Source organism: Cyprinodon tularosa, unplaced genomic scaffold (assembly GCF_016077235.1).
Source record: "Cyprinodon tularosa strain WSP-4 unplaced genomic scaffold, ASM1607723v1 ctg802, whole genome shotgun sequence".
NCBI lineage: Eukaryota > Metazoa > Chordata > Actinopteri > Cyprinodontiformes > Cyprinodontidae > Cyprinodon > Cyprinodon tularosa.
Genome location: NW_024039566.1, coordinates 139600 through 153013, shown reverse-complemented (window position 1 = coordinate 153013; position 13414 = coordinate 139600). Strand labels below are relative to the sequence as shown.

Below are 13414 nucleotides of genomic sequence, written 5' to 3'. Positions count from 1 at the left end.
ATGTAATAAGTAGAAGTCAGAAGTAGGAAGAAAAATAAGTATTGGAGTAAAGTATAGATAGCTAAAAAGTGTACTTAAGTACAGTAACAAAGTATTTGTACTTCATAGCTTGACACCTCTGCATGTGACTCATCAGTCCTCTTCCATAACTCTGTGGACTTGATTACACATGCGTTCACTGGGTTTGACATGATCTAAGCTGTTTGCCTTGAGAAGTTTATGGAACAGAGAAAAGGGAGTGGATCAGGAGGAGGAGGGAAAGTTAGATGAACTGTGAGCCGCTGTCAGCAGCAGCAAAGCAGCAGAGTCCTGCACACCAAATGTGTGAGAGGAACATGTTGTCCGGGGGCTTGTGTCGTGGAAAAGGCTGGAATCAGAGCAGATAAGAGGCGGATATCTTCAAAGTGAAACACTGACCAGCAGTAGGGATGCACAGCTGCAGATTAAGGGGTAAGAAAATGTAAAATGCATGTATCCTTTGGACTCTGACTAGATGTTATTCATTTGGAAGGATGAGCAGCACAGGAATCCTTTGTATATGCATACTGATGTGGTGAAATATATAAACATGTTGCATGACAATTTGCAATAAGTTATTACTGCAATGAAATGTGTCTGATGTAGGGGGAAACTGTTTTTTTTATTTTTTATTTTTTTATTTCTTCCTCTATCTTCAATCAGGAATGGTTGACATCACATTTTAACAGTTAGAAACATCTTAAAGAAATTAAAGCAACCACATTTAATGTGACAAACACACACTTTTATATACAGTAGTCCTTTAAACTGAAATGAAAGTGTGTATTCTGATAATAGGAACTTCATTCCACCTTTTAGAAAAAAAGGGTCAGAAAATGTTGCAGTTGTTACATGACTTCATGGTGAGGGACACTCGTATTGGAAATAATCCACATGAATGACCCAGAGGTGCTGTTTAGGACATCCCTGCATGCGGGTTGGGGTGTAGAATCCATGTAAATGTGTAATGAAGGAGAAACAGCTCACTGTCTGTTTGAGGACTGCCAATGAAGTGATCGTTCCCTGTGGGCCTGACCCGAATGTTCCACTGACCAGAGACAAACAGCAGATGCACTGTATGCATTCTTACACCCACTACGGGAAATGTGCCAAAAGAAAAATGATGTGCATCCATCATATCTGCAAATGCCCTCTGCAAACACTGCTCACTGGAAAGTATTACTTGCTAAGTATATATCCAAATAGTGTGAGAATGTTCATCTGGAAAGTTCCTAGATGAATAGTTGATTTGACTGCACGGCTCCTGCGGGAAAGACATCCAAAGACGGGTCTCAGCCTTTTTCTGTGGGAAAGACTATTAAAATGTTCTAAAGAAGTCCCTTTGCCTCATGTTTGTAATCTCCTGACAGAAGTCACTCTGTGTGTGATGTCAGAGCTAGAAAATGTTTTGGCAAAAGAAAACTTGGAACAGATTTCTGTTTTGATTTCTCTCTCATGTAATCCTGGCTGGTTGAGAAGTATGTGAATGAAATATTAGCTGATAAAAGAATCACATCTGTGCTCATACTCCATTCAATAAAGACAAATGAAGCTCTTTTTATAAACGTTTTTATGCTTCCTGCCACCTTGACAAATCTAAACAAGGATTCAAACTGAACCTTATATCATTCCTTCATTTATCATCTGTATGCCATCTTTGAAGAACATTTTTAAGCATGTAAAGTGCCTCACAAGAGTATTTAAACCCCACTTTTTACATTTAGTCATGTTACACTGACAAACTTCTATCTGTTTTATCAGGATGTATAGAACAAACCACCACAAAGTAGGACAGAGTTTGTAATAACAAAGGAGAGGGATCAATTCCATTTTTCTTACATTTTTTTTAAACAAACCAATAACTGAAACAGCCTATAGAGAAAAGGATGGGGCACATATGCAAAACAATTATAAGCAATATAACAGAAGAATCCAGCATAGAAAAGTTACAAAAAATAAGAGCATATACTGATGGTATGTTGGAGAATGACATTGAATGCATTTGTGTTTATTAGGGGATAATCTGAAGCTGCAGAGGCAGAAGAAAAGTAAGGAGACTAAGGGAGGCAGACTGATTAACACAAATTGAGCTAAACTGAAGCACAAAGACAGCAGTAAACCAAGGCGGAAAGACTAACTGAGCTAAAAAATACAAAAAATAAATCAGAAATACTGTATATAGAAAATATACATAGAACAGAGCTGAAGAACAAAATAAGGGGCAAGGCACAAAGAAATTAACTAAAAAAGGAAATCTGGGGGGAAAAAATAAAGAAAGAAAACCAAAACACAAACATTGAAAACCAAAATCCATGACAATGTATGATTTCCTCTCTGCAAATGGAGGCGTTCTGTGAATAATTCCTGAAGACGAAGAAACACAGCAGACAGGTCAAGGATAAAAATGAATATGTAATCTTTAGGACTTAAATCTGCTGGAATAGTTGTAAGAACAAAGCAGAATCAGGCCAGGTACTTAAGGGTGTACAGCAACTGTGGAGAATGCAGTCTGGTCAATTTTGACCTTTTTGCTGATGCCAACAGTTGTGGAAAACGGAAATCAGAAATGGATGTTTACCTTCCCAGGAGCTATTGGAAAAGGATAGAAATAATAGGAATAATTATGGTTTAAAAAAAAAAAAGGGGAGTGGTGGCCTAGTGGTTAGGGCATAGAGCTTGGAATCCTGAGGTTCTGAGTCCGAGCCCCACTTCCAAAGACTGCCACTCTGGGTCCCTGAGCAAGACCATTAAGTACACACTGCTCACCGGGCAGAATGGAACCCAACTGCTCCCCAAAGGATGGGTTAAATGCAGAGGTAAATTTCTCCAATGTGAGGTCAATAAAGTCCAATTATTATTATAATTTGTATTCTTGAAGCCATGTGGGAAAGACAGTTACAGTGGTCTAAAGAAGTCCCTCTGCTTCATGTTTGTAATCTCCTGACAGAAGTCACTCTGTGTGTGATGTCATAGCTAGAAAATGTGCCAAACTCCCAATATATGTAGTTGAATGGGCAAGTATTTCAGTAGAAAACCTAAAATACTCTAAAAATACCCCAAATACTGCAAACACTATCTACACCACAGCTAAAGTTGGTTTCAGAAAGTATTGAAGTAGATACTAGAATAAAATGAATACAACATTTTTTACATTTGCTCCAGATCATGTTTTTACCATTTTTTTATTCATTTACCAATTTAAAAGGATAAACTATTTCTCGTCAACCAGTCAGCATGAATGAAATACCTTAAACTTCAGCACTCTACATGCTCCTAATATAACACTAACTTTCCCGAAATAAATTGTGTGATTCTGCAGATTTGAAGATGTGGGCATTCATGGGAGCGGTCTATCTTTGTCACTGTGCCACTGGGCAGCTGCTTGAGGCCAAGCTAAAAGGGACACCTCGACTTGTCTGCAGTGTCCCCGGGTCACCAGGCCCGCCCGGCAAACCAGGTCCCAGTGGGCCGCCAGGAGCAGATGGGAATGTTGGCATTCCAGGACGAGACGGCAGGGATGGTAGAAAGGGGGAAAAGGGAGAAAAGGGAGATACAGGTATGATATAATGAAATGAACTGACTCTTTATTTGACATACTATACATTTTAACGAAATAAAAAAGCTTAAAAACAGGTTTAAATCATCATACTTGTTTTGCTTTGAAAGATGCGTTACCATTCTGTGTGCAACAAGCTAAAAGTTTAGGGTTCATGAACTGAAGAGGTAATAAACCAACTTGTTTAAGAGAGGAAAAAATCATCCTCACACTTTAAAGGAACTAGCAGCAGGATGAGGAAATTAGACGAGTGACACACCTGGCGCTGCGGGGAACTGCAACCATCAGCCAACCCAGCAAGAGAGTATGCAGAAACACTTCACAGACAGGCAATTTTCACTGCACTGGTAATGCTGAAAGACCGTTTACTACATGAGGGTTAACTGTTAATATTTGCAGGTTCTATAACAGCAACAAACACAATGTCAAGCAAGTCTTCAGTCAAGCTCAGAACAATAGGAGCCAGTATTTAAGGTGGACAGTTTGACTTCTCAAACTTTTATTGGAAACAGAACCGTAGGGCGAAGCATCGGCGTCTAAAGCAGGAACCTCTGTGGGTGGAGACAGCAGGTTAGTGACCACATATTTCTGGAAGCGGATGATAACGATAACGATCACTAAGCTGGTCTTATAGTTCAGTCTGAGCCCAGAGGTTGAGGTTGGTTCCAGCTGATTGGCTGCCAAGGCAACGCAGCGGGCACCGCCCAGAGAGTCTCAGACGCTGATGTATCATTGTTGGGAGAAGAGGCAGGAGATCAGAACCGACCAGACGAAGGTAGACAAGATTATCCAGAGGGCGAAGCCAAAGCTGGTGTTGTTAACGTTCTTATGCAGAACAGAGTCAGGAAACAGTTCCAGGTTTGATTCCCAGACAGGCAGAGATCCGGCAGCAGTCCGAAGGACAAGTCAGGCAAACAGATCAGACGGGGACAGTCAGGCTCAGAGGTCGACAGGTAGAACAGGTCAGGGTCAGTATCAATCACAAAACCAAGAATGCTGGAGAACTCTCACCACCGGCTCCAAATAAACTGGCACTAATAACTGTGAGCAGACAGGTTAAATAGAGACTGAAACAGGTGGATCAGAATGAGAACTGGGCGGAGATAGGCAGGTAAGTGAAATGAGTAATTAAACCAGATATCAGTGCCAAGATCATATCAGTCTTCTGCTACTACTACTGAAATAAAACTTGACATCCTGTACCAAAACTGCTGGGTGCGCAGATGCAGCATCAATTTACATCACATCTGTAGGACTGCGGCAAATAAGCCCCCTAATCTCAGCATATTATGCAACATACAGTTCATTCAAGGCAATAGAAAAATACATGGGTTGGCTCGTTGGTTTTGGTTTTTAAGCTTCATCAACAAAATTGATGATGCATGTGTACATGTAGTCTTTCACGATTCCTGCCCCTAGTTCCTTTAAAAAGTTATCAGATATCAGTTACAGTTTATAACCAACCAAAAACACTAAAGCTACCCTGAATTTCACATATCTAAAGTCAGGGATAAAAAAACAAAACAAAGCAGTATCATGACACCTCCACTGCTATGCTACACAGTTAGCTTCATGCCCTTTCTAATAAAACTATCACCACTGTTAAATACCATGAACCAATTCTTTCAGACAAAGACTTAAGGTGATAACTACAGGTATATCTCCCCCTGGTAAGTAAATGGCACACCCTCTCCTGCCTGCTCCTTTTCTCTATGGTTTGTCGGCTGACTTTTGACATTTACAGTAACTTACATGTCAAAAATGAAAATGCCAATCTCTTTGTAGCTCCTGATCTCCTTTGCTTCCCTAAGTTGACATCAATGTTCAGAAGCCTGACCAATGTTCCCTCTGTTTTTTATTTATTTTTCATTTGTTTTCTTGGCCTGAAATTGAGAAATGTGACAGAATTGTAATCAAATTTAAATGTGTTATATACTTTGTACCCATTGCAACTTTTTTTTTCCTAGTAAAATGAATACATTTTTATTTTTGCTCCACTCTAGACTATTTGTGGTATTTTCCCTCCCAGTAATTGTTTCACACAAGCTGCACTTGATGCCAATCCAAGTTTCTCCCAATATTATTTGTAAATTTGATATATAAATATGAAACTTTCCGAACTTTGTCAGAGGTAATCAAAACTGCCAGTTGACTTCAGCATTTTATTGACAAGTCTTTTGACTGTTGTGTTTTTATGCACCGCTTGTGAGTTGAGCTGCAGTCCAACGTAATACTGGGTGTCTAATTAGCCAAGAGACAACTTTTGGAAGAAGCTAACCATGCAATGCAATTTTCAGGCATGCACCAGCAATCCCAAGCCCAGCAACTCTATATTTGTATTAAAGTAACACTGTACAGGTAGATAGAAAACAAGAGGCTTATTACAAATATATTACAATACTTCCCATTTAGAAAGGTAAATTAAAATCAATTTAAAGATTTAGATCTTAATGAAGGCTTGTGTGTTTAAATCAAAGTCATACTAAAATATTAGATTATTTGCGCGTGAATGGCTTATCTATTATGGAGATCAGATTCTATAAAAGTTAGAACCATTATATTTCACATGCATTTATTTTCTTAAGTATGCTTTACATGTGACCCTTACACAAAGGCTCTAATTTAGCTGCAAACCTAGAGCTTGCATTTCATACCAACATGAAATACCAAGATGTCAACACCTATGATGTCTGCAGCACAACAAATCTGTCGACGGTTAAAAAAAGGAAGAGGAAAAAAAGTCACGTGTTTATGTTTTCCATTATGTGTGAAAACATGAATTTCTGTCTAAGCCTTCCGGCCCTCTAAGCCTGCTCAAACATAAAGTGTTTCCATGCTCTGGGATATTTATTCTGGAAGGACCTGATTGGTTATTGGGCAGTGTTGACTGGAATCATGCCAACACTGTGCAGCTCAAATGTCTAGGTGGCTCCATTCCAGTGGTGACCTAATAAATGGAGTGGGCGTAGAGCTACAAATGAAACATCTAATAGAAGAGGAACATAATAAGGAATGAGAACATCATGGGAGCATGACGAAAACATCCACTCAGCCTTTGAACTTTTCACATGTTGCTACATTACGAGCACTAACTGTGGATGACTTTACTAAGATTTCACGTCCCTGATTGACAAAAAGTAGTGCATAAACTGTACAGTGGATGGTAAAATATACACCGTTTTCAATATTTCCAAAAGAAAAATCTAACCAGGAAACCCTCTTTCAGATTAAAAAACTCTTATACCAGAGAGTCATGCCTCAAGACAGACATAACCCGGAGGTTGAGGGTGGAGGAGGTGCAGATCCACTGCTAAGGTTGAATATTCTGCCAATGGGACATCTGTGTCATGCACTCCACAATTCAAGAATAAAGACATAATAAAAGAAATTGTAATGTCACTGTTGCAGTTTGCTTCCAATTGTTTTTTTTTTTTTTTGGGTTGACTAAGAGAGCTAGGCAGATTGGAAGGGGAGCTGTGTTGAGTCAAATACAAGGCAATAAAAGAGAGGCTAAACCAGTGGCGGCTGGTGAAAAATATTTTTGGTGGGGCTGATATAGCCTAGTGTATGTCTCCAACTAATCCGGAATAAGAATTCAAATAAACAATTGGACAATACATACAATTTAACAGTAATGATTTAATTTACTATATAATAACAGTAACAGTGATGATTTGGGTCACTGTGACGGGGTTCTTTGGCCTCCAAGAATCCAGGCTCAGTCGGGTTACCGGTGTTGGTGATTTATTGTGCTCAAAAACTCAAAACAGGGTGCAAAAGAAACTAAACATGTACAAGATACTCTGGGCCTCAACCTCCCTCCAGTTACCAGCAATGTAACAAAGAAACAGAAAACAAAAATTGTCGCTTTTCTTCCCACAGCCCTCATTAAATAGTTTAAGCCCCTACCCTCAGGCTCTCTTATTTCTGATTTCTTCTCATAAATCAGTTTTGTCCATATATTACCTCCACAAACAATTGATGTACAAAAACAAATAATTTTTACAACTTAATTCTTTTACACAGATTCATTGACTTATTCAATTACACCAAACTGGGTTTGAACCCAGCAAAGACGCAGCCAGACTGAAGATGACAAGTCCCCCATAGCATAAACACGTACACACACCCCCCAAACCCCCCCCACACACACACACACACACACACACACACGGCTAACCCCACTGAAATATTAAGTGTGCACCCTCAATACGCCAGCAGGTAACCAGGAACAGCTTGTGTGTTTTAAGTTAATGGACCTACTGGGCTCAGCGCGAGCGGATTGGTCCTCAAAAAACACAGTATAACAGGAATGTGTGTGTGACGCGCAAAGTTAGAGGATGTGGATTCGTCACAGTCACAATAACCATGACATGAAATTTTCCTATCCTACAACAGGGATGTTCTTCTGGCAAACGGGTAGATAAATAAGGATCTCACCGAATTTGGTGGAAGCTGCATCTCGTTCGTTACATTCGCCATCTTCCCTTTAATTGTCTGCACCTGCGCTTGGGTTCAGAAGCCTGTTAAAGCGCAGTATTTTCAGCGCCCCAAGACCATAAAGTTCTGAGATGCTGATTGGCCATTAAATTCACCTAGCAATAGTACATGATTGACAGATTCTCTGCAAATGTGGGTCTATCTGATCAGCGCCCCCAGAACAGAGACGGTAGGAGTCTGTCTGTGGAAATCCACAAATGAATGACAGTAGATAGGGAAATGTAGTTTATATAATTTGTTTTGCTTATATGTAAACACTCTAGAGAGTAAAACTGACATTTATGAGTTAATTTCTAAAAATATATTTTACGTTTCTCTCTTCTTATCAGGGAAGGCGGTGCCCCAGCGCCCCCTATGGGCCGGCCGCCACTGGGCTAAACTCATAGCCAAAGACTAAAGGTTCACACTAAAACTTGCAAAGATGGTAGAGAGACATTCAGGAAAGCTTGGTAGTTCTCAGTGGTATTACCGGTAAATTAGACAGAGATGAGTTCAACTGAATGCCACACATTTCAGATTTCTGTTTTTATTATGAATACATTGTATAGTTTTCTTTACCATTTCGACATTGGTCTATCATAGAATCCATTTAGCAAATATTGAGCTTGTAATGTCACCAAACGTTGAAAAGTTTAACCTCTCAAAACCCACCAGGACCCATTTTAAAGCTTTTACAACTAATAACTCAGAATGCATGAAAATTACACTGGTAAAATGTTTACCAATATAGACACTTCGTTGAAAAGCTTAGATTCTCCATTATTCATCCACCAAGTCCATTTTATGGACACAGTTAGCATCAGAGCACAATTAACACAGATATAACAGCATGTCAAAATGTAAACATGACAAAGCAACCACAACAATCAAGAATGTCTTTATTACTGTTGTTCAAAAAAGACCTATTATTTTCAAGAATAAAAAAAAACAACTTTGAGTCTTGTTTGAACTGATGCAGCTTGGGCTGTGTTTTACTCACCCAATTTTCATGTATATATTCAGAAACAAAGGCGTTAGCTTTCAAATATCACACATGTAATTTTGGCTTAGAGGTCCTAAGTTATTTGCTTTTCCATTTGGGTATGAAAAATAGGTCATTAGGTGGATGTTAAGAGGTTCAGTGTAAAGCTCTGTAACGCTGAAAAACTCTCATTTGACTTGTTTCTGTTTTAGGGGTAAAGGGCAGAGTTGGCCCAACAGGTAAAATTGGAGAGCGAGGTGAACGCGGCCCTGCTGGAAAACGAGGCCCCACAGGAGACGACGGAGAGGTGGGGCCCCCTGGCCCTCAGGGCCGAGATGGAGACAAGGGGGATAAAGGCGGGCGAGGACCCCGTGGAACAGCGGGAATCTGCAAATGTGGCAGCCTGCTACCCAAATCTGCATTCTCAGTGGGGATCACCAGCAGCTACCCAGCAGAGAAGGTGCCCATCAAGTTCGACAAGGTCCTCTTTAACGAAGGTGGACACTACAACCCGCAGACGGGCAAATTCATCTGTGCATACCCAGGCATTTATTACTTCTCCTATGACATCACACTGGCCAACAAACACCTGGCTATTAGTTTGGTGCAGAACGGTCAGTACCGCATTAAAACCTTTGATGCCAACACTGGAAACCATGACGTGGCGTCTGGGTCCACTGTGATGTTCCTGAACCCAGAGGATGAAGTGTGGATGGAGATCTTCTACACTGATCAGAACGGTTTATTCACAGACTCCAGCTGGGCCGACAGCTTGTTCTCTGGATTCCTGCTCTATGCAGACACAAACTACTTCGACACACTGGCAACGGACTATGCATAGAACTGGAAGAGCAAAGCAGAACCAAAAAAAGTGTGTTACTGTTATCATCACACATTCAGCACACCTTTGGGATGAAACAAAACATACCTGGACTGCCTTAAGAATAGAAAGGCATTCATTTAAGGCTGTTTTATTTGGTAAAGCTTTCAGTGATTTATATGATGTTGATTCAAAAATGATGTAAATAAACATTCCAGTCAATTTAAACTAGATTTTGTTAACTCATTTTGGAAAACACTATAATGTAAATCAAGGTTTTTTTGTTTTCACTGTTCAATGACCCTCTAATGTTTCCGATCATCAAGCAGTTTTATTTAATATGACAAGCCAACATGCATAAATATAAGAACAGTTTTTCTTATTTCCTAATTTCCTTTATTTAGGGGAAAAGCTTTTGGAAGGATTGTACAGTAAATAGCAGCTGCTTCCAAACCTAAAATTGTGCAGTACCATCCTTTAAAGGAACAGTCTTTTACAGAATAGTCACCCTATCTAAATAGAATAGTTTGTTCTGTCACGTTGGGTGGTTCTAGAGAATGGTCTATTTATCCCTCTGCAGAACACTCTAAAAACTTTATTCTATTGTTGTTTCGTTTTTAGCTACACATAGTGGGGGGCTTGCAGGTGTAATTTAAAGTACAACTCAGCTCATAATCTATGGATTATGAGGTAATGGATCAAAGTAAGATATTGTCCTTCTGGATTTTCAGTATCAATGCAGAATTTTTGCTTTAGACGTCAAAATCCTGGAGCTGCAAAGCATCTCCACAGTTACTGGTTCACTGTCTGTATGATGCTTCTTTAGAAAATACTTTTATTAGCTCTATGGCTGTGAGAAAACACTTTTTCTATTTGCTAAATTTAGCCCCTGCCTCAAAATATAATGATCAAAGTTATTTAGGGTAATCCTAACTGTTTTCAATAAATATGAGACAGGCCTTTTGTGCTCTTTTTTGTTTAGCAGTAATTTTGGTCTCAGAGGTCTTTTTTTTTTTTTGGCTTCGTTTCTCCTGGATCTGCAGCTTGGTGTCGCAAAGCCTGATATCTGCTTCTTGTTTCATGCAATTCAATCCAGCTTAGTTATACAGCACAAATAAACAATATTTCATGGCACTTAAGAAGTAAGTCAACATACACTTCAACTGATTCCTGTTATGAAAACAATGCAGCCATGTTCAATTCTGTCATGATTGTTTTAAGAGATCTGACCCCACATGCAGAGAACCACTCAGAGAACCAGGGAAAAAGTTAATCAGGTTTATTGAGGGAATGAGTACAGAAGTTGGATCTGGAACTCAGTGAACTGGTGAACCGGAACTGGAAAGTCTGGAGGGGAGATCACAGTGATCAGTTCAGGGACCGTAGGAAAGTTGACTGAAGCTTGAATACTGTTGGAGTGGGACTCACATTTTAGGGGGTTCTTGTTTGTCCTTGAATCCAGTCTGTGAGGTTTTATCCAGAGAAGAGGAAACCCGTTGGAGAGCGGACAGGTAGACACTCGTTGAACCTGGAGGAGCAATGGAGCGGGCTGTCCCTTGGATTTCCGAAAGGGACTTAAACGGCTCATGTGGATGTTTTCCCCTGCTCAGTGTGAACTCAGTTAATCCTTCCAGGGGGAGAAGGCCAGTCATCCGGTTACACAGGAAGGCTTCCTGCCAAAGAGCAAAGACAAAAAAAACAATGTAAGAATCAGAGAAACTAAGGCTCAGGTTAGACTCAGCTAATCTCAGCTTGGCTCGTCTCCAAAACTGGCAAACACCCTGGCGTCGAGGTAATGATAGCCCACTGCTCAAAATACTCCTCCAGATAATGATCCAACGAGCCGAAGGTGTGCAGGGAGGCCCAACGAGGTTGGGGCACCACCTGGTGGTGGAGAGAGAAAAACACACAAACAACCCACACAAACTGGATTCCTAACAAATTCCATTCAATTCAGTTTATTTATATAGCACCAATTCACAACCCATCATCTCAACGCACTTTACAGTTTATATTGAATATTTAAACAGAAATAATCAGCACACACTCGGCATAAGGATTTGGAAGCAAAGTTATTCACCAAATATGGGCATCATACAGAAAGCTTAAATAAAAAAAAAAACACAGGGTGGAAAACGGGAAGACACATGCAGATCGAATCTACTAATTAACCCAGGGCTGCGGCTGAGAGAGAAGTGAACAGGGATAAACAGGGAAAATGCTGTAAAAGAATTAAAATGAACTACCCACTAATTAAGAAAAACTCTCCAGAGAAAGTAGATTTAAAACAAACTAAAAACACTATAAAAATAAGCTAGGAAGCATCTAATAAACAGAAGTAGTATGGCAAGAACTTAAGAACCAAAAACAAGGCTGTAATATAACCTGCAGATCCTGATATATCACCACTAAAAACAGTGTTAATAGTTAATATTTTAATCTATAAAATAAAAAAAAATAAAAAATGGCTTTTTCTCACAATCCAAAAAACATGACAGTTTGACTGATTGGTGTCTGCAAATTTCATCTGAGTGTGAGTGTCTGTGCGTAGTAGTGTCTCCTCATTGTCTGCAAAGATCATCATTTACATAAATTCTCTAAATAGCAAGAGGAAGAGAAGTGCATTTTTAGTGTGCAAGTAAAGGATTGGACAGTGTTCACTCTACTTAAGTGCATTGTAAGTTTTTCCACCTAAACACATTTAATAACAGTGTATTAAATCAATATGACGATACTTGACAAAACACTTACAAAATCAGATTTTAGAAAGGCCATATTTTAGTATACTAGTTTTGAATCATACTTGAATATGTAATCTGACTGGAAGTATAATGAGTGTAATAATGTGATATAGCAAAACACTCAATACACTGCTGATGTGGAAGACGTGTGTCTCATCTCATTTTTGAGAGTGATCCAGTTAATCCAAATGTTTGGACAGAGGATCTTAGCAGATAACTTTAATATCTAAGGCTCAAAGTACGAGTTGAGAGATAGAAATAGTGTTAAAAAAAAAACAAAAAAAGGGGAGATACTGGTCATTTCAGTTCATTTAAGCTGTGCCATGTTGGCTGAGGACACAAAATCTCTTTTTGCCTTTGTAATGTTTCCGCTCTTTACTGTCTTTGGTTGTATCGTTTTTTTTATTTCTTAGTAAACTGAAGGGGGTTTCTTTTGTCTGTTGTTTTTGTTATCTTTCTCATTTCAGATATTTATAATGTGTTTTTTCTGTTATTTGCCAGTTTTTTTTTTTTTTTTTATCATTATTACTGTTAATTTAGGCTCATTTATAATGCTTACACCAGACAATGCTTTGGGAATACTAAGCAGTTTTGTGTTTTTCCTACTCTCTGGTCTAAGGGCATTTTTCGTGCTCTTTTTGTGTTCAAATATATAACTCTCGTTTTAATGTGACTTGCAAAACAGTTTTTCTTTTTGTTTGTTTTGTCTGTTTTAATCTTTTAGAGGTTATTCTTTCCAATAATATTGCCTGTTTTCTCTCCCTATATAGATAAAGAAGTCTTATTTTGTAGTTTTGCCCTTTCCTGTTATCATTTGT

The 13414-nt window shown here is 39.1% G+C and overlaps 1 protein-coding gene across 1 annotated transcript; it reads left to right on the top strand.

Annotated features, from left to right (window-relative positions):
• The first annotated feature begins 233 nt into the window (after positions 1–233).
• Positions 234–10083, top strand: LOC119774238 (complement C1q tumor necrosis factor-related protein 7). The gene is made up of 3 exons (XM_038271661.1): positions 234–450; positions 3338–3574; positions 9248–10083. The coding sequence occupies exons 1-3, from the start codon at positions 429–431 to the stop codon at positions 9874–9876; spliced, it is 888 nt and encodes a 295-aa protein (XP_038127589.1). The 5' UTR covers positions 234–428; the 3' UTR covers positions 9877–10083.
• Positions 10084–13414: the final 3331 nt, after the last annotated feature.

What these genes read in the sequence shown, in the direction of transcription:
- LOC119774238 (XM_038271661.1), top strand. Translation starts at nt 429, where the DNA reads ATGCACAGCTGCAGATTAAGGG. An exon ending in GCACAGCTGCAGATTAAGGG is followed by an intron (nt 451 to 3,337) that starts GTAAGAAAATGT and finishes GTGATTCTGCAG; the next exon opens with ATTTGAAGATGTGGGCATTC. An exon ending in GGGAGAAAAGGGAGATACAG is followed by an intron (nt 3,575 to 9,247) that starts GTATGATATAAT and finishes TTTCTGTTTTAG; the next exon opens with GGGTAAAGGGCAGAGTTGGC.